This window comes from Tubulanus polymorphus, chromosome 4, assembly GCF_964204645.1.
Source record: "Tubulanus polymorphus chromosome 4, tnTubPoly1.2, whole genome shotgun sequence".
In the NCBI taxonomy this organism is placed as follows: Eukaryota; Metazoa; Nemertea; class Palaeonemertea; order Tubulaniformes; family Tubulanidae; genus Tubulanus; species Tubulanus polymorphus.
Window position 1 is genome coordinate 24,073,581 of NC_134028.1, and position 22,769 is coordinate 24,096,349.

General features: G+C 40.5%; 1 protein-coding gene across 6 annotated transcripts in view; it reads right to left on the reverse strand.

Annotated features, from left to right (window-relative positions):
• The window catches only part of LOC141903093 (RNA binding protein fox-1 homolog 2-like), a 111,232-nt gene that overhangs the window by 24,552 nt on the left and 63,911 nt on the right, over window positions 1–22,769 (reverse strand). For 3 of the 6 annotated variants that reach the window (XM_074791046.1, XM_074791042.1, XM_074791041.1), the window contains exons 1-4: window positions 21,655–21,927; window positions 21,145–21,444; window positions 13,151–13,291; window positions 4,353–4,403 (exon numbers count right to left, since the gene is read on the reverse strand). In XM_074791046.1, coding sequence (XP_074647147.1) covers window positions 4,353–4,403; window positions 13,151–13,291; window positions 21,145–21,444; window positions 21,655–21,696 — 534 coding nt within the window. In that variant the 5' untranslated portion in view covers window positions 21,697–21,927. Of the gene's footprint in view, window positions 1–4,352; window positions 4,404–13,150; window positions 13,292–21,144; window positions 21,445–21,654; window positions 21,928–22,769 lie in introns of those variants that run through there. The other 3 variants (XM_074791045.1, XM_074791044.1, XM_074791043.1) reach the window with 2 other exon arrangements.

A 22,769-nucleotide genomic window follows, 5' to 3' on the forward strand; every position in this document is an offset into this window, starting at 1 on the left:
ACTGATCGTATCCAGCCAGTTCCTCTCATGCGCCGAAAACTGCCTTGCAACTAGTTGTCTCCAATCGCAGTGTCGATGTGCGCTAGGCTTTATTGTTCAACTGATTCTATTAGAAATCACGAGCTTTCGCTGCTAGTTCAACTTGAGTAGCTTCAGGTAAGATGAAGCCCGGTGAAGCTACTACAGGGGTTCCTGTAGTAAACAACCTACCAAATTATATGACTATACGAGACATTTCTTCTCAATTTTCCACGTTATTTTGCGGAAAATTGCCACAGCCAAGAAAAAGACATTCGTTTAAGACCAGAAAACATGGAAATATCATTATGCCAAATGACTTTCAGTAAAGATCTGAAATTCCCCGACTCTCAATGATTTTCACTTAATGCGAGAACCCTATACTATGCACTAGTAGCGAAAGCTCGTAAGATCTAATTAAATCAGTTAACGTACGAAGTGCAACCTGTTTTTACATTCATTCATTTAATTTTAACAAAAGCGAGGTGAATTTAGAGCATTGAACAACATTTCATTAGTCGAAATCAAAATCCCAACTGTGGGACTGTAAATCCTGAACGTCTGAAGTGGGCACGTTTAAACGAGTGATAAAATGGGAATATTTTTTTCATAATACGCCTTGATTATAATGATAAATCACACAAAAAGCAATTTTAATCATCCATCGTAAATTTTTTGTCTCTCATTTGGAATCGATGAATGACGTCCCAACATGTAAAACTGACCATGCAAAAAGACGGGCACAAAAATATATATAGATACAATTCGTCTGATAAGGGTTCTAGTTTCCGTACGTTTTATTTCTGGAAAAAAGCAAAAATTACGAAACATCGATTACCATAAAAATATAAATCTGAGTAAGAAGCTGTTATTAATACTCGGTCTGGATCGATGGGAGACTTTCGTTTTATATATCCGCACGAGAACCGCCCTCGGCGCTGTGAATTTCTTCCCGAGCTCCGACCGATCTAGCGTTATCTGACTCGCGTTGCGATTATCAAAGCTCGAAATTTTTTCGAGGAGAAACGAAACAACGGGTATCGTTTTTATGCGAAGTATGACGAGGTGGCATGTGAATTTTATCGTCGAGTTTTTGGAAGGCAGCCAGCCATCGGGCGATTTACTGTTTATCGCAAAAATATCTTTCGCGATATATTTGCTCGAAATAGCATCAACAGTCATAGCGTAAAAACTGCCTCATCAATTCCTTTACGTTATTATTATCAATCGTTGCGATGTTATGGGTAGGTCTACGAAATTCCGCCCCGGGGTTTGTAACTAGCGCGCTCTTTCGTAACGTGTAATTTTGTAATTCATCAATTCGAAAGCCCATATTTCTCGTAGCTATGAAAATCGATAAGATACGGAAACTAGAACCCTAAATAACGAAGAATTTTATACAAGTTTCGGGACGCAGTAAAAAATGACCGATAAAATTGTTTCGACCGTAAAAATTCAGTTATCTTATCATTCAAAATTACGCATTATTTATCATGGAATCCTCCTGATACGAGATGTACAAGAAGTCACCAACCGAGCTTTCCGCTGATTGAATCACTTTTGGATTAATCAGACAATTTTGACAGGCACTGCTCTCTGAAAAGGTTATTTCGTGCCCGGCGAAATTGTATTTTCGGTAAATAAACAAATATGCGAGGGGGGGCTGGGCTGGCCATGTAAGCGTAGTGGGTGGCTTCGAAGATTTATAGACAGTCGGGGAAACTAAAAAGCCGGGTTGGTGATTCGTGTACTGCATATCTCTGCATCATGAGAGAGAAAAACACATTGTAGAGAGATATGTGAGAAGTTGCACGCAGGAACTCTGATAAAAATTCCCATTTACAACTTACTCTCGATAGAACTCTAATGTAACGTAAAGATATTTAGGCCTATTCAGGAGGTCTACGAGATCTTTTTTACACCGCGCTGATGAAATGAAGTGACCCGTGCGTGCGGGCATTGTAGAGGGACACATATCCCTCGCAGGGATGAGGGTAATCATTCCGAATACAGTAAAAACCAACAATACAAAAGAAAAAACGATTGAAAAAATAATATAACATAAAATTCTGAAAATGTTTCCTAGAGCTAGAAGTTAATTCAACGTTTCGACTATATTCTAATAGTCATCTTCAGCTCCTCCTTGAGATATACATGTAATATTGTAATATACACATTATCATTATATATTTCATTATCTGTCGTAACTTTCAAATATTTCCCGAAGATCACTATCAGGATATAGTGTCTGTTGAGCTGAAGGAAACCTTTCTCCGACTTGACATCATTTTTTTGTATCGTGAGTTTTTACCGTATTATGGTTCGGAGTGTTTTATCTCGATAAATCATTGTAAATAATCAACATTAGCGAATAGATTCACTTCATCAAACAGAGCCTTATCATCAACACGGTTGTTTTTTCAGCCACAACCGACCGACGACATCAGACACACACACACACTAGCCACGGTCGACTGGGTTTGACAGAAATGTTGATTTAGTTACAGGGCTCCCGGCTGTCTGTCGGATTATGCCGGCATCAAGCGCGGACACCATTTGATAGGTTCGCAAAGATTTCCGATACCCGCGAGTGTCCACGGGCTCATAACGTATCAATACTGCGGACGACGTCGACGCACCAAAAAATCATCGATCCAATACAAATGGCAAGAAATCCAAGGAATTGATATTGCCACGGATCAAGAACTGACTATAGCCACGTTCACACTTTCAAAGTTCATACTGAAATCCTAGTGTGAATGCAGCTTATACCCGGTTACGCTAAGCCTACCATTGCGCTATTGTTTGAACTAGGCATTCAAACGGCTTAATCAACATAGCCAAAACATGCTAATAACTCTTGGGGACATAATAATAATCGGGAGGATGTTGTAAATTGAATACTTTGTGATGATCTGGTTGATGGTTGAGTCACGCCCTGTCAGAACAATAACACCAGATATCACTAAGCTCACCATCAAATGATTACAGTGGCCACCTGATAGGGATATAAATATATACATCAAGTGCTGACCGGGTCGTGTCTCATTGAACACAAGAAAGACTCGTATTTCATGAAATGGGTGTGTTACACTAACGATTTCATCAGAGCGCGCGGTGCAAAAATAGATTCAATATGAACTTTAGGTAGAGTAGTAGCTGCCGCAATCATCAAATCGCCCGAGGATGAAGTTGAAATCGGATACATGCCCTGACAATACATATGAATAGCTGATGGCATATCATAAACCATCTAGCCATAATCGTATTCCCAAAGTTCTATGAGTTGAACCTTAATTTTGATTGTCCGAAGATTTGTAACTCTACCGCCAGGGCCTAAGTCTTAGACTATACTCATTCTATAGCCCATCTTACATCTTAAAACTAAGTTTAAATGCCGTCTGAGTCGCAGCATTGTCGGTTACAACTGGGTGTGTAGGCCGACTACAATGCGATTGTCAAATCTGTGTCAGTCGCAGGAGCAACTTAGGTCAGTTGCGATTGGGAGAGACGGTTGTCGCAGAAAGTGAAATACATGTGTCTCATTGCAACAGGCATCACTGGCAGTCACAGAGAATCACGAGTTGCTGGCAATCGCAAGACCGACCTATGCCCGGCTTATGACCATTGTTTGACTTACAAGTTACAAGTATATAACTAGGCTCTGATCTATGTCCAGCGTATCTACAATAGATCACATCTCCATAGACTCGCGATTCGTCATTTTCCGCAAGTCAGTGAGTGAGACGCTGTCGCTGGCGATCTCTGCGGCGCTAGGACGCGGCGAAGATCCGATCGCATTTATCTAACGTTCGATTTGTCAAAATAAGACCGGAACGTGACACCGGGTTTTATTCGCGGTCTTCGCGGGATTCGAAAGGGATACGAAAACAACGTCGAGAAAAACTCGAAATACTAATCAACTATAGGCTTATACAGCGTCGACTAGATCGACAGTTCTTCATGGCTGTAACGTAATTATTCCACAGATCCCCGAACGAACACCAGCGAATAATTTATGAATCGTTTTTCTATGACGCGAGAGGTAACCTGGGAATTCGAAAGGCGTTTTTCGGATAAAACGTTCCGAACGACTCGGACCGATTCGATGATTCGCGACGACGCTAATACGAAAAGATGGAAACATTTCTACGGCGACGTTCCGTAATAGAACGTAAAAAAAAAAGTTTTCCATCTTTTTTTTTTTCTCGGGCGAGATAGATGCCTGCTTTTCCTTTCCGAACGGAAGGATGAAAAGCTGGCATTGATCTTGCCGAGGATGATTTTCTTAGATCATATTTTCGATGAAATGACTGATATAGCTTTCAACATACCTTCGATCCTCTTTCGTTGAATATAATTTCTACATCTAAGATCGGGCCGAACTACAAAAACAAAAGAAATACCATTCGAATAATTATCGTTTATTTCAGATTTCTATTTCGAGCTAAGGAAGAATAAATAACTTTAAAAAAACAACGTTTGAAGAATATTTACAATAAATAGTGGAATAGCCCGTACACTCTCACGCAGAGAATACATAATAAGGTTTAAAACAAATTTCATACAAAATTTAAAAGATTAAAAGCGATTTTCATTTATCAGAAATTAAGATCAAAAGCGAGACATTTCGCACTCTCACGACAGATAGATCATCGTCAGCAGGGAGTTCAAAATGGTGTCTTTTGATTTTCAAATTTCTTATATAGTGGGTCTTAAACTTCAGAATAAATATTTCAAAGAAGACTTTGCATCGTTATAACGTGACTGAACTAATTGCCTAGGTACTGTCCGTCATTAGGATGTGCCGGGGAACAAGGGCAATTACAGTCCAATTAAGACGCAGAATCTTTCGAAAGACACATGGGAGTCCACTTTCAACATGTCGCTACCACAATGAACCGAAGAACTCCAATTACGAATGTTAATGACAACAGCAAATGGAAACCTTGGGATGTCTTGATTACGCTTGGGTCATTGAGAAGTGAAATGCACTTCGAAGAATATCGTCATATTCAACCAACGTTCGAACTTCATGATCCGCTTTCCCGATGAGACACACACACGAGATATTAAGCATTCCCCCTATTACATGAGAGCTATAGATAAAATTGGACGATCCATTAGACTGTGATCATAAACTTCTGATCAAACAACAATAAGCATTAGTATTCCCGCAAGTCGAGCTTCTGAGTGCATACGCATTTATTTTCCCATTTTCTCGCTCCTGGTTTTCGTTTCTTTTTCGGCTCGACGTGATGCGACTTTTGACTATCGTCGAGACGCGACTCATCGCACAGATTTTCCAACAATGTATTCCCTCCGCTACGTTTGCAGTTCACTTTGAAAAAAAAACAAAACGCTACAACGTCTTTTAAGAAAACAAGCCCTTATACGTCATCGAAAATTAGTAAAATTGTGCTCTTTGTTTAGGACAGTACCTCAGGGTACGATAGCTGCCCTGCTCTTATGCCATACGACTAATTTCATTTCATAAGCCGTCATTTACCCGGGTTGATGTAATGCGAATTGCGACCTACGCGAACGGTGGATTATGACCTACACAAAAAATACCAGTAAGACCACTACTAGTAACTGACGGACATAAAGCCGTACATACCAAGCATCATTATCTACCTGGTTGCTAGCGAAAAATACTGATATAAATGAGATCAAACATTCTACGAGGTGATTTCGTATCGTTTAATCTCCGGTGTTGATGAAATCGAGAGCTCCAGATTTTGCCTACGATATCGTTGCTCATCGACGAGCAATTTTCTTAATGAGAAACGCAGTTAATTGCGTGGCTAATTCCCGAGTAACGCGAGAACGAAGCAATCAGCGAAGACATTTAGAAAATAGAGCATTTCACTTCCCCGTGTCACGCCTGCATTTTTCATATTGTCGTTTTAGAAATTTAAAAAAAAAAGTGAAATTGGATTCAATCTGCCCATCATGAAAAATATTTCCTCGAGTTTGGAGTTTATTCGACGTTTTGACTGTAAACTGTCTTATAGCGATCGTCTGGAATAGAGAATGTCTTTCTTCTTTTCAAATTTACAAAATTTCATCGGATGAATCTGGTTTATTTTTTTTTGGGAAAATGAAAAGGGTTCAATTATCGAATGATTTATTCAGATACCAAATATTCATATTCAAGATCTGCCCTTTTCAATATGGAAAGTTTCACGGTGAAAAAATACATCGTCTGATGTTTCTGAAAACTATTTCTAGCATCGGCGATCGATTTGTTAAAAGTATTTTCCTGTCGCAAATCGGACATGACACGAATCATAAAAACAAAATCGAAATTCGATTTCGATAGAAGTAAAGGACACACGTGGGAACTTTTTTTACTTTTTATCAGCAGAGTATAAAAAGATCAGTAGAACTTCGAAGATAAATCAGGGTATCCAGGTATCCAAAGAAAGTATTACTAGATCATGACTACGAGACTGTTTGAACCTAAGATATTTGATAAGCAGAAAGCTTCTGATTTCTTGTTACAAGTTTTTAACTTTTAACTGAAAATGAGCAGTAAGCAGGGATCCATTTTGGCAGCATCTCGATATCCGGCGGATACTAAATTTTTTGTTAGGATACTCAAACTTGAAATGAAAATATATTAACAATTTCCGATTTCACCGGAAGAAGATGTTTAACTTTAATTCCCGCCAGTTTTTTCTTGATTAGAAACTTAAATCTAAGTCGAACCGGGATACCAATACACTTCGACATGGTGGGATACTTACAAAAGCAGATCTCGTATGCCGAGAAGATACTGCCTAGAATTGTATAAATCGAGTCTCGTTGACGACAGAAAACTGACCGACCAGTTAAACTAATATCGAGAAAGCTCAGGTGGTTTTTAAGGTTTCGTTCGTATTATTCATTATGCCGTATGTGCTTCAGACAGTCATAAGTCAACATGAAGAGAGGGAGAAGCCTTTTAGCGGAGATCAGCCATCAAACCGTGTGACATTTTCCGGCGTTCATGTCGGACATACAATACTAATCACGACGACATCGCCAAAACAAGAATCTTCCATTTGTTATTAGTTTGACATCGTTGTTGTTGTTGTAACGATGGCCGAGTTCGTGTCTCGCATGAGATAAAGAAAAACGCGTCCTACTCAATGATGATGATGATGATGTTTGGTTATGTTTGGTTCGGTCATCGTTTCCCATCAGATACGCTATATTTGCTTAAATATATCGTGTATTCCTCGGGCAATAGGCCGTTATAACGCGTATGATGGATACAATATATTACCAGGGATTGGCAACATTCGAAAAAATAGAAAATGCGTTAAAAATTACATCCCGATCGACGAGTACGAAAATAACCTTTGGAAAATTTAACATATTCAACCAATCGAACTAGTTTTATTATTTCACTGCGGATGTACCGAAATAATCAACAAAAACAGAAACATTAACCTAATATTTGTTTAGTTTACAAAAATACAATTCGGACTATGGTCCCGCGTGGACTGTTATTGCGAGGGCGCAGATGGGTTAAATTCATGGCGAACATCGAACAATCCGATTAACGCATATGACCGTTAAGAGGGACTCCATAACGTTATGAAGAGTGATTTTATGCGCTGGCCGCATGTGTGTTAGCGCACGGATTAACCATCGAATCACCAGATATAACTTATGCGAGATCACGCTGACCGAACACCCAATTCTACGGAATGATCTCTCAGTCAACGGCTCGAGTGACCATTAGATTATGAGATCGGCGATACCGCGAATGCTTTTATGGCGACTGGTAGTCACTCGGAAGACCGTACGCCCATTAAACGGTATACGTCGTAAATACATGACCTAACAAACCACTCTTAAAACTGATCGTTCAACGCTGCTGCTGCTGCTGCTGCTGCTGCTGCTGCTGCTGCTGCTGCTGCTGCTGCTGGCCATTTCTTTACTTCCACAATTTCTTCTTCAACATCTGTCGACCAGTTTAGCCAGGTATAAACGTATCGGTCAATACCGTCAACTCTTCAGTTGAAGCTTTCGAAAACATTTTTCAGCCGCTAAAATGTGCTAAATATTTGCCAGCGACGACTACAACATCCGCGATATCCAGGATACGGAATTCGGCATCGGCGAAAATATCTAGCACAAGAAAACATAGCACGCGGTGAGGTGACAGATGTACAGAATTTTGTTCTTTCCTGGTTGCAGATTACAGAATGGCAATAACATCAACATGATCGCTCTGTATATATGTGAGCTGCCGGAATTCCTGAACTGTCTTGCAGGAATGCGATAAGACCGGCTAAATAAGGCCGATCAACAGTAATGGCCATTACCCAACGCGAGTACCGGGAGATGCGTAGGTTTGATAGTTCGAGTTGGCAGGGCAAAAATGGCAATTTGGAACTTTATCAGGGCAACAAAAACAGCCATGTGTAAAAATCAACGCGACGGGGTCCTACGTGGATTGGAATCAGAAATGATTCCAGTTACCAGAACTTTCTCGCTACAAATCATCTATGATATTCTTTATGTATATTTGAAATAACGGCCACAAGATCATCCATCCATCGCGCCATTGTAGATCATGCAACACTAGACGAACTACAGGTTGCTACCATTCTGCATGACCGACACTAAACCTCACTCTATTTTCCCCTTCGACATATGACTTCCGAAAAACCTCCCCAGATATCCTTAACAGCAAATCTGTAAAACTCAAACCGCCTGTTTCGCTCCCAGCAAGTGTGGTGGGTTTTGAAAGAGATGCCGAATGAAATCAAATCTATCAAGCGAATAAATAAGAGGGACAATCCCTATTTTGTGATCGAACGACTTTCAAATCTTTAACAGATTACCCGGCCTCACACTCCTCTATTTCTACATTTACCACAGTATCAACAAACAAGAAGAGTAGAATATGTTGTTGTATCGTTTTTAGTGATGGTCGGGATCATACACGATACAAAGTGCAGCAGCGTCCGTCCATTCATTGATTATGATTCATACAGATATTTTTCTTCCCTCGCCAAGAAATGATTCATGGGAATCTTCACAGATCGTCTTGTTTTTATAAATTTTTCGTAAGAGGTACGTATTGAGAAAGTTCCGCGGAAGGTCGTAACGGAGAAGGTAGATAAGGAGGTAGATAAGGAGGCGAGACGGAGGTTGGTAGGGAGGGAGAACTTAATATTAGTCTTACTGAATTTCTTGAGCTCAGTATGAAACTAATGAATTGAGTCCACACGAGACAACAGTATCGAATTCATAGACATACACAATTCTCGCCTTATTTATCCACGCGAGGTTTCACCATCAAAACAGCATTCTCAATTTCCGCATCGAATCGGCCGCCGATGCCAAGATTATCCGATAAGAAGTTGGCCAGATCGAGTGATAAATTGGAAGATACGACGACTGACGGACGGACGGCCGGCCGGGAGACGGGGATATTACGATTTCATTCTCGGTAATCAATAATCTCCAGAAATGTTCCGGCAATGTCGCCACTGCTGCTGCTGTTGCTGTCTATGACTTAAACAGCCGACTAATTCATAGTTTATCTATTGATCTGTGCCCCGTGACGTCTGACCGACGCCCACGGTCCTTTGGGCAAGATCCGATGAGCTGATGAACCTCTGGTCTCCGGTCGAGGCAATCTCTCCGCCCGAGGGTATAATCAACGACTCTGGCTATATCGTATACATCGTATTAAATCGTTATTCTATCGAGCTAATCAGCGCGATACGCGTTTTCAGATGAAATTAGCCGCTAAGACGGAAGCATAAAACGTGGACAAAATGGCGACGTTTAAGACCGAATTATTCTCTCGCTTGTCAGCAATTATTTGGAAGAATCGTCGTTGGACAAATATCGACGTCGTTCGACTGGAAAGTTCATTAACATTAGTTCGACATCGACTGAATATAGAAACCATTAATGGACAGAAACTAAGATTAGGAGAATACAAACAAGCATTTCAGAATTATGAAAGATGTCGTTACGGTACTCACGATGAATACAGTACATGATGGATAATTTCACAGAACTAGAGAGTGAAAGAGGAGTGGAAGAAGAGAGGCAGGGCAGAAGGAAGAGAGGAGAGCGAGAGAGAAAGAGAAGCAGGGCAGATGGAAGAGGGGAGAGAGGGAGAAAGAGGAGAGGCAGAGTATAAGGAAGATGATAGAGAGCGGGAGAGGGAAAAGGAGAGGCAGGTAAGGAGGGGGAAGAGTAGAGAGATATGGAGTGGTTGAATTACGGCAGATGGACCTAATAGGTTTCTAAATGTCCATATAGATTGACTGATTATTCTTGAATAGGTCTGAAAGGCGGAAACAAAGCGATAATACACGACAATCAATTGACTATCAATACGCGAGACCATACACTGGCATTGGGTCGAACAACATCAGACCTAGGCCAGAAAATCAATATACACTCGTCTGAAAAGTAAAGAGTCTGAGTGAGCTGAAGACTCTAGAAATGTCGCTATGAATTTGACAGATCTTTATCTACAATCGCCGAATCGCCGAGACCATCCATCACGGGTCTGAAGTCTTCGCAATTACAAAATTTAGTCGCGATCAAATTTTGCGAAAACGAAAATATATCAGAGATTATGAAACCGATGAGGCATAAATCAACAACGAAATCGCTGCGAATTACGATCAAACATTGATGTAAATAACCATTAATTCAACGACTGATTTGAATCGGGACGACAGAAAGAGAGGCCATTACTGACGACTGTTACTCATCTGACGAGAGTTTGAAAAAAAAACAACATTAAAATACAACGATATAAATTCTGCCTGGATTATGAACAATAAAGTTTGAAACTATATCCGAACAGTCATCTTCAGGAATGACTACTAGTCATCTTCAGAAATGACTACTAGTCATCTCCAGGAATGACTACTAGTCATCTTCAGGAATGACTACTAGGACGTAGTAGAATAAACACTAAGATAACTTTTAGGATGTAGTCAAAACCATTGAACAAGCTCCTCACTCGAGGATACATTTCGGGCTTTATTTTTCATTTTTAAGTGTAGGATTAAATGTCACAACCATGGACAGCGTTTTTCATCAATGGTTATGATTACAATGGAAAATCAGCAAGGGAGTATTTTCGCCTTACCACTGAGGTTGCCCTTTAAATGTCAAATAGAGAGACTCTGCTAATTTGACACTCATTCTGTCGAATAATCAAATGGTTTCTAACACCGAGGGGGAACTTGTAACCTTCAGCTCGGCTGCTCGATCCAACGACTGCCTTTTCTTATTCTTTTGAAATCTTCCTTGAATAAGATGAAGCGCGACATTTGGCAAAACATGTGGGATTCCTAAATAAACCAATCGAGAACCAACGGCGTCGTAAACATCGATAGATGAAATTATAACGAACCCCGACGACTATCGACTGTAATGGATATTACACGACCGCGTGGCCCGAGTTTATCTCAACTGATCGATTACAACGATGACGATGACACGCTGGGAGTGAGTGCAGCGATCGCGTTGACCAACAACGCGTCGATAACTTCAGTCGATAAGTGACTTACTCGTAGATATATCCATGACTCGAAGACCTGGCAAGGAAGGGTGGAGGCTTTGGAAACCCTTAGATAATTCTAGAGGATGATTCACCTCTGGACAAAATCTATTTCAGAGGGACAGATTTCAAAAACTTAAAAAAAGCCACAAGGGCACAAACATAACATTACGGTGCTATTTAGATTAATACAGGCTGCTATGAAATTAACTTTTGCCCCATTTTGTATTCTTGAAACAAGAAATTGCCCTTTTCGCTTAGTTAGGACTCGCTGTTCGGAAAATCCTGTCTCCGGGCGTCGATAGCAAGTTCTCGCGGCCGAAACTTCTCAATCCTGTGAGGCGATGAAAAAGCCATTTTAAAAAAAACTGCGACGTCGAATCGTGTCTCATCATCGGTAATTCGACGTTGGAAGGAATTACTCGCTCGTAAATGAGATGTAACGAAACAGCTATAAAACTCATTAAAATGTGACAGATTTCGCAGCTCGGTCGGAAAATCGCGAATGACTAATTTGAAACCTCGAAGCTAATATAAGACGTAGCCGAAAACAAGGAGAGATGGTCGGAAATTGACTTAATTTTTCAAAGGCCGCGGTCGATGATCGGCAACCGTCTGGGATGATAGATTCGGCAATCAGCATTGTGATCGTAATACATCGTCATATATAATCCCACAACGCTAAGAATAATAAGGTTTCCTGTAGATATAGTTTGTTTAACGTTTCAACCATACCGGGGGCCTATTGCACAGTCGTGACTTAAGTCCAAAAGAAGCCTTAAATCTTAAGACTGGTCTTAAGCTGTTAGATTGGCTATAGAACTAAGTTGGTCTTAGACTGGTCTTAAGTCTAAGCCATGACTATGCAACTGGCCCCTGAAGATGACTATTAGGATACAGTCAAAATGTCAAAATCAAATTTAACAAAGTGGGATTTTCTATGTTATCTTTACAACATTGACCACGTATTTCATCAACGGTTTCTAAACGACTAGCCCCGGAAAACCTTTCTGACTCGTTTTGTTTTTCATCGTTAATGTTGGATTTTATATTTTCGAGCTCGAAATGATTCTATATCCGTAGATGAGTTATTCGTTAATGCAACTCAAGCTGTCTCCGGTCACAGGCGATAAATCTCATTCAGCTGTTCAATAACACCCTGTCTTCACGGTCCAGCCGGTTGACCTGTCACATAATAGGCTCATGTACCAGCATATATATATATATATATATATTGGAGGTTGGATGTATACGTTTATATAAAACAATAGGTAATGGCTGTAACATTGTGGTCGTAATACAAGGCGCTGCCACTTTTAGCAAATTTACATATTCCTTGATTTTTCCGTAAAGAATTCCCCGGGTAAATGTGAGGAATTTCCCGATTTAAAATGTTACGGTTAATTCATTTTTTACGAATCACGTATTGATATTGATAAGGTCTATAGCTTTATCCGAATTCCCTGAGTTTTCCAGGTTTTTGGTAAAGTTTGTCAAATTCAACAAGTGTTTTCCGGATTTTCCAGGTCAGTAAGTGCCCTGCGAAAAACTTTTCGACTTTTCAGCCGTTAATTGTGGGACTGAATTGCTTACCCCTAATAAATTCCGTAGATCTGCTTCCCTGAATCTGAATGGTATATTCGATACGTGTAATCTCTTCGGTCCCGTGCTTTGAGTAGTGGTCGACGTCGTCGTCGTCGGCGATGTAGAAACTTCACTTTCTAAATCTGTCTGCTGCAAAAAATAAAAATTTGCGACTTAAAACAAAATATCCGGAGAATAAATCTAAATCCAAACAGCCGCGGTTTCATATTAAACAATGGAACCTGGAAGCTGTTTTTCATTAATTTGCCCGTTCCGTAAAATGATGATTTCTCCACAAAATTTGATACGATAGTAAAATCGAACGCCATTCAAAATTATTTCGAAATTTATTTCTAGCGAGCGTTTGATAAATAAATAGGCGAAAGTCATCAAATTTTCTAAATGAATCGTTATTTTCAATTCTTCTATTTTGCTATTTCAATTTTGAATTTAATGCACACAAAAATCGATCAATGCATCAAAAATGAGTTTTTTTTCTGCTATCCCCTGTTACATATTTTTTGTGGCAAAACTAACTCAATTCTTTTCAAAAGTTCCCTTTTGCGCAGAAATCATCAACGAAACTTGTCTGAGTAATAAAGATATTTACATGCTGTTATACTAGCCGCGTTCACACTCAATTTTTCAAAAGGTTTTGTCAGTTCCGATTTAGAACAGGCCGACGAACATTAGCACTAGTAAAATTTCGATTCCATCATGGACCAATTTGCGTCCATTTGAAATAGAGGAGATAGTGTGAACACTGCTAATAATGAAAGTGTTTACGAATGATTTTCGAGTTCGAACGATATAAGTGTATTAGAACGTGGTGTTAGATCTGTAAGATTTCCTTAAGACAGTGTAAGACTCTTAGAATAGAAAATATTCCGAATCAGTATCGGAAATCACGAGGGTGAACGTGCAATGTGTACAGAACCGATCGCTAGACACACGAGGGAGAAGAACAACAAAGAATCATCATCGTCATCCAGAGAAATGACGAAAATCAAATATCGATTTTACACGAAATCGCCGATAATCTTCGCATCGACGGAAAGCTAATGAAAATATGAATGCGAAAACCGAAAAACCCGATTAATAGAAATATTACCAGAGAATACAGCGTAGGATGTTGAACCGGAAGGGTCCGTATCGGCGCGATACTGGGTACGATACCGGGTAGCATCATCGTGTATTCCACTCCCTAGCAGCCCTCCAACTGAGAATTGTTGCTATCAGTCGCAGGGCGAGAGTTCACAACAGCTGCCGTCATCAGCGTTCATCCATTGAAAATAATTCCGATGAATTTTAAGCATGAATAATCCATCCTTTAACTCATAAATAAAACGAAAAAAACGTGAGCTATTCCCGGGTAATACGACCTAGCTAATCTACGCGCTGATGATGTCTGCTTTTATGAAAAAGTTTAAAAGAGAATATTCGAGCGAAACGTTGGATCGTCGAAATGTTTATTTTCTTAAAAAAGAAAACACCAGATCCGAAGAAAACGCGAGAATACGAAACGCACGAGGGAAAATGCAAGTATACTACGGGGATGTGAATATCAGTAGACATCATAGGTTTGTAACAGCTGGTCTCGATGTTTTCATTCCGTATTGCTTTGAATATATATTATAGAACCAAGCTGATGCCATCGGGACGTACAGTCAACCGGCATGAAATATTCACTACGCTCGCGCGTGCAACTATCATCAATTCTCTCGCGATTATTTATGAATTTTGATAAACGAGAATTTGCAAATATATAACGGAGATTTTGCAAATAATAAATAACGCGTTGGTATTAACCATCACAGCTTCATAAGCCTGCCGCACACTGGCGGAATATTTAACGCATATATGGCAAGATTTCTAATCATGCACAACATTCGTCTGAATCATCCACAATCGTCTTCCGTCCGAGGACTGCGCGCTAGACGATTCTTGAAACCGAATCGCAGGACGCAAAATGGCACCATATTGGATGGCCATTTTGTGAATGGTACATGATTTTTATTTCGGCTATTTGATGGCTGTTTGTTATGTACTTCCTAGTTTTATAAAATATCTGTATGTTTATTTACAGTGTTATATTCACAAATTCAATACGTAGCTCCTAGCTTTGTTAAACCTGTAGGCCTACATACATCGACTTAATACATCTATAATAATATTCGTTTGATTCTAAACTTCATTAACGTGTTAACCAATAATATGCCCTGTATATATTAAGATGTAATAAAGTAATTTTGCATTTGAGTTGGTTATGGGACTTGTCACTAGTCATCGCAAACTGATGGCAATTTTGCTGCTGATCTTGTCTGTGAATGTCTAGGCTAAGTTTTAGCCATTTCTTGGCTGATTAGTTGCCAGTGGCCAGGTAAAACCGGGAACAAATCGTGGGCTAATCGCGTGTGCGAATTTTAGAGTTCACTGTACTGTACAGGCTTCATGAAATATCATTAACGTGCGTAAGGCTGCTGTAGGAATGTCGATACACGCGCTGAAAACCTTCAACTTCAGATAGTTATAACTATACATAATCAGTCTTAAACTGGTTTATAACTGAAATCCTGCAGTTGACATCTTTTCATTTCGCGCGGCGAGTAATTTTTTTTTGTTACACGAAGAGAAATTTGATAATCGAATTAATTCTCGCTTACAGAATATCGCGCCGTTTTTGGATAATTCGATTGTTTTCGTTCCTGACAGCGATCGGTTTTTTTCGCGTCAAATAGAAAATGATATTCACAATCGAGAGAGAATGCGCGAACGTGTGCATCGGATGCGAAAATCGGAAAACAAATTTATTTCAGATTCGCCTGGAAGGGGATTGAAATTTCACGTCGAGCTTCCAGGCATATCAATTAATGGGAAAATAATCAAACAGGATATTGTCAAATGCATCTGTTCAAATTCAATTCAAAAAATCCATTTTCAATGCATAATATCTGCCCGCGAGGGCTTATCGATTGCGCAACAAAGTTTTAACGAAGACAGTCCCGACGAAGAAAGACCCCCGCCCACCAACAAACGTCCTCAATTAACAGTTTCCAAGTTAGTTCTGGACACACCCAAACCGTATCATCACAGGACTTGACGACCTGGTAATAAGTTACTTCAGCATTCGTCACAAGAGAGGGTTTGGTCAACTACTGGTGTCCAATTCACAAGAAAGCTTCATTCGTATTGTCAATAGGAATAAAGCTGGAAATCGTGATAATTAGAATTATAGATCAAACCTTCAAATCTTATCATCGGTTTCTACAGTGGGCGTTATTTTCCGCTCATTAACAAATACCCTAAGTTTTCCATGATTTTTCTAGATTTTTCCAGGTTTTCCAGGTCCGGTCTAGAAGAATCAACAAAATCTGATCCCCCGTACGGCTGGCTAGGGAGGGATGGTCGACGTGACTGGGCGCAAATGGATGTGTAGATCTACTGCGACTCGATAATCGGCAATATCATGTGACCAGTCTTCGTCAGTAGAAGGAGACTTACAGTCGCAGAGTCGCATAGGTCAGCGGAATTGTGTCGCGAGTCGCACGCGAACTTCACCTTCCGCCATAAACCAACTATCCGATCAAGTGATAAACGATTGCGTATAATATGAAGATCTTTTCTCATTTTTGTTCGAAGAGAATTGATTAAAAAACAACCTCGACGTGATCATAGATCAAACAACCGAGCGACGTTCAATGAGAATAAAGAAGAAAATCCAATTTGGAAGCGGATGAGATCCGACTAGGTGCCGGGCATTGATATAAATCAGTTCAGCCGATTGATAAAATAGATTTAGTTAGTGACGACGTTGATTATATGAGAGGAGGGGGAGAGAGGAGAGAAGGGAGGGGAGAGGGAAGGGAGAACACCGATAAATTAATAACTACAGGGATGCGAAAGCAATTACACAGATTTTCACGGAAAAAATCGTTATAAAGTATAGAGAAAGGAGGATCGATAGCCACGCTTATACGGAGATGTTTTGGCCCGGGTCAAACTGGCCCAGACCAGATTCAGATGTAGCCTGTGCGTTCACATGCAAATCACTTGCTTGGTTCTATAAGTGCAATCAAAATGATGCTGTGGCAAGTGAGGTATGTCACTTCCAGCATTAACGTGGAATGATTTGATCCACGCTAAGATTCGGAATGGGCCTGGGCTGATATTTGGCTCCAGAATAAAAACTCGGCCTGGGTTGATAATATTTTTTCTGATCATGGCAGGCTGATGGTCCAAAATACAACTGCCATGTTGCCTATATACTGTATATAGATATATACATTGAGTAATGCGTATTGCACATAAATGGCAGATATGTATATGCAGAAGTGACAGGTAAGAGTTTTTCAAAGGTCTCAACTCGACGATATATCAAAAGATTTTCTCAAGACTTTCTCTCACATATGGCTGTCACGTTATCGATTCGGTCCTTACTTAAATATACTCGGCGCGTATTAAATTGCCACTGTATACCGGCGCATGCGAGAGGAGATGTACGAGAGGCAGCCACACTTCACTCTCGTTCAACTCTGACTTTCAGACGATTGAAATAGTCGAATAGTCGCGTATCGCATACGAAAACTACCTGTACAAGTAACATTATCCCGGGCCCCGATGTGAAAAACCTTCGCTTATTGAAAAGACTCATATATTTTTCAACGCGCGGCGACTGTTTCGTTTTATGACGCGAACAATTCCTAGATTTTTCGACAAAAAAAACTAAGACGCGCAGTCCCTGACTGCGGAATTAGAAATTTATACGTAATGCGAATATCGCGTGTTTCAAACACAGGAGATATTTCTGATCTGGGAATTTCGACATATCTCCAGAAGCCGTCGAAATCAATTATTCATTGGTTTCTTCTCAGTTCTAATTCATTGGTTTGTGTTTCTCAAGTTTCGCCGGGAGTTTTCTATGCTGAACTAAAGACATCAGGAGTCGTGTGCCAAATCATTATTTGTGTGCCATGTCATCAGTCGTGTGCCATGTCACCAGTAGAATATCATGCAATCAGTTGTGCGCCATACCATAAGTGATGTGCCATATCACAGGTTTTGTGCCATCATCAATTGAGTGCCATGTCATCAATCTTGTGCCAAATCATTATTTGTGTGCCATTACATCAGTCGTGTGCCAAATCATTATTTGTGTGCCATGTCATCAATCTTGTGCCAAATCATTATTTGTGTGCCATTACATCAGTCGTGTGCCAAATCATTGTTTGTGTGCCATTACATCAGTCGTGTGCCAAATCATTATTTGTGTGCCATTACATCAGTCGTGTGCAATGATGTCTAAGATGGTAAACGAATATGAGCGCCTAGAATAACCCCCCTCTCCTCCCTGTGTCTACGTCCAAGTAGTTTCACATTTCTTGTTACGAGACAAAAATGATCAAGCGCGATAGATTAGCTCGGGTTCGTTCTCCGGAGCCACACAAGGTCAGACACATCGAGGAGGATTGGTCCTCACGAGACCGACATCATCAGACTCCACTCGTTGACCAGAATACCGCGCGGTGAGGATCGTGGATACGAACAGCTATCAATAGATCAAACTTATATTTTTAAACAGGCTGAGCTTAGCGGAAGATAAATTGCGAGTGAAGTGGTGCCTAGATTCCTAGGAACGGCTTTTCTAAGGTTTCAAAATCTGATTTCAGCATTTCATTCTTGTGAAGAGCCGATTCGCCTTTGACATTTATAAAGAAAAATATATTTCAAAGTTTTCGTTTTAATGGCTATATTTTAATGGTTTTATATGCGTTGGATATAAGTCTAGTTTAAAACGGTTTCATATGACTTACAAGTTACGAGATACGGAAGCTATTATTAGCTGCCCTGATGGCTTTATAAGGCCTTTATTTCGATCAGCTTTTCAAGGGATTACACGAGCGCGCGGACTGCGACTGACTGCACGGGGGCTCGATGTAATTACCGCGGTCATCGTTAATAAAAGGGATACATCGCTCTAGATGAGCCGTTTACAAGATTAGTAATATAAGCGCTATGCAGGCGACATGTTCAGAGGGCGATGACTCAGGAAGTTTTCATATGCGGCTGACATACTGCGCACTTTGTCCTCGTCGTCGCTCGCAATTATATTCTCTCGCCTAGAATGATAATACGGGCAACATGCGCAACACGACAAGAGCTCAAGGGAAATTCATACTATCTGATGAAGAACTCATATATATATATCGCAGATTGAAACTAATATCTTATGTCATCGAAAATAAAATTTTCCGTTCATTTTGCGCGGAATTGAAATTTATGGGTGTTACTTTGATGAAGCGTTGCGCTGAATTCTGTTCATTTAAACCGACCGAAATATAGCGTGAAGACGATATATTATAAAGTGTTATAAAGAAATTTGTTAAATTTGCGTCAGATTCTCGATATTAGTTCTCGGGAGGAATGAAGGCGTTAAGCGGGCTCTGGCTTTAAAAAGGATGCCGGAGTTAATCCGTGGCTCGACTTCCCAAATTCCTGGATAGCCTATTTCCTTGATTTAGAATTCGAAATCTCTGATTTGAAATTCAGGATTTGACAACAAAATATATCGGTTGAGTAGTCAAAATCAGGCATGAATATCCGAGTCAAATGGCGCCAAACTCTCACCATACAACGTTCACTCAGCCTCTCTTGTCTCACTTACTCTTGATATGATTATACGTAGACCGTGATTAATGAGGAAAAGGGCGAAATACTCTATCAATAATTAGTGAATATACAACAGGACAAGGAAACTGGACGCAGCAGCAGCAGCAGTCGGGTTAATGACCAGTGGACATCGAGTAGAAGCTTTGATCTATGACTGAGAAGAGGCGTTCAGTGATTCATCTGATAAATCATTCATCATTCTCCGCGAAGAGTCGACTCAGCGTTCAACTTACTGGTGTCATGTCACAGCCCGAGTCTCGGAGTCACAGTCGACTTAATATTTAACGAAGATTAATTCGGGGCTTGAAAGCCGCGCGAAGTATACTAGAGGATGTTATAACGTCGGCTGCGGAGCGGGTTCAACCGGTCTATCGTCAAAAATAGGACCGAACTGTTTGTGACCAGTCAGCATTATTCACTATAATGACAGTACCGAGTTTAACGATAATTACGAACATCTAGGTTGAAGCTATTACGACAGAATGCCTGCTCTAATTGCGCGGCTATTATAGAAAATATTCAATACAGCAACGCACCAATATAGAAGGTCATCGGCTAATTTTCATAGAATTGATGCATGCCTAGCAGTACATGATTGATACATGCTTTGTATCGAATACATTACACCCATATCTCATCGGATTCTTTACGCGCTTGACTTTTTTCATTGTCTTTCGAGCTTAATTATGCTTTAATTAAATCATCCGAATCGTAATTACCGATACATAGCGTAGTTAGAGAGCTTCAGAACGGCCTCGCGTCTAATAATGCGGGCTTCGCGGGAACAATCATCGTAACCTACTACGAATTGGGTTCCGATTGAATATCACTCCGATATTCAGGACACATGCGCCAAAATTGATCGATCGAATACATTTCCTTCCTTTCGATTAAAAAACTCAAGAGTGAATATTAAGTAAAAAGAGCGAGAACGAAAGCCAGTTCCATGCAGTGCCACACTAGGGTCACTTAACCATTTCTCGACCAAACGTTGTTTATGACATCAGTATTGGAATGGGGAACCGCCATCTTGGTATTCCGCTTTTTTTGATGAAAGCTGTGCCAATCATTGAGTAGAAAGTGAATGTATTGTATATTTGGCGGGTTCTGCGATGATTTATGAATTCGGGAGCCTAGAAATTCAGTTCAAAGTCGATTGATGATGAGATGTTAGCGCTTGCCACGCCATCTGGCGGTAAAGCTGGTATCCCGGTTCCCCATCGGTCGTTGGTCATGGCGAGAAAAGGCTAAGGACAAACTGAAGCGATAGTGCTACAGTAAGGTGATATATACGAGTCTAAACTACGGGATGCGGAGACATATAAACTGAAACAAACCCTGTTACTTACTGTCTGTTGTTCTACCCCATTAGGCGTTACCGATTGACATGGTTGAGTTGTAAATGGTTGTTGTTGTGCTGGTTGTTGCTGAGAATCCGTTTTGACGACGGCGAACGGAGGCGGCGCTTGTTGCTGTTGCTGCGGTTGTTGCGGCTCGGCGACGACCGACTGCGGTGGCGCCACCGACGCGGCGGCCACGGCTGCCGCGGCCGCTTGTGTCTGTTGTTGGAACGCTTCTTCGAGTCCCGGCGTCGGGAACTGTTGATACGTTGGCGGCATCTGATTTTGCACCATGTGCTGAAACGAAAAAAAAATTAACGAAATTCAATATAGGATGATAGATCACTGATTAGGAACTATCAATACGCCCTATACGACGTACGAGTGTCCGTCGTAATAAACTGAATTACTCGTAATAAGATAAAGCCAAGATAGAATTATCGTCCCGTTTATAGTTTGCGAGATCGTTTCGCGCAAAAATCGATATCGTTAAAAATGACCACGAACCATCAGTCCGGAATGAGGGTCGATCTTCGAGAAATCCATCATTCTGTTTTTTAGCGGTATCGTTTATAGCTCGCGTGAACTTCCGATCAGGCGCGCGTCACACGAGATACGAAATAACTTCCTCAATCGACGAAATAACAACCAACGGTAAATAAATTTAAAAAAATGACACGTCCGCAAAGTCGGAAAGCTTTGACGGCGACCGAATTCACGATCGGATTCTTCGTACGATCAGCTTCTAATCAAGAGACGGGAATGCCGATACTGGGACAGTTTCAGCGCTCCGGTTTTTACACATAACTGATGACAATAACGGGTAACATAATCCTATTGGCTGGTGCCACATGAGGGATGTAATTACACGGCTAATACTACTGCAATTAGGCAATGTTAAGTGATTGCAGAATGGCCTGCATTAATAATTTGATGGCTTCGTTCGTCACGGGGTCATAAGGGACCCACATCTGCCAACCGGATGGATACATGTATATACATCTATATACAGAGATACAGTGTATTAAAAACTATCAGGAGATGATCTTAATCCGGGGCTGCTGCAAAAAAGACTAATTTATTACATAAATGCGACCCACGTCAGGAAGCAAAGTCCCCGCCGAGGTTAATTAGGCATGTACTCGAAATCGTCGCGGAATTAAAACATATTTTTGATTAGACTAATTGCGCATCTTTTCATCGGCATTTAGCGATATATATATATTCATATTCATCGTTATAAGACAGTTAATGACAACGACGACGTCCCGCATCCACTTGAAAAGATTATACTAGTAGATAACAATCGACCCCTATCTCTCGACTGAAGTTTCTAGCACAATCGTGTCAGAAAACGATGAGGATGTAAATCAACTAGAAATAATTGATACCGAGTATCATAAGTATATTCAGTATTACCGATAAAATGTTTCGCCCGATACAAACTCAAAACCAGTCATCAGTAACCACAGGGTTCTTACGGGTTCCCAATTTCATTTTTTCCATTACTTCTCCATATCCAGAGTACCGGTATGAATTTTCCATACCTCCCTAGTTACATACTTCCGACCTAGAACAGGTCCATTCAAAGTAAAAAGGTGTGAATGTCATCGACAAAGTGT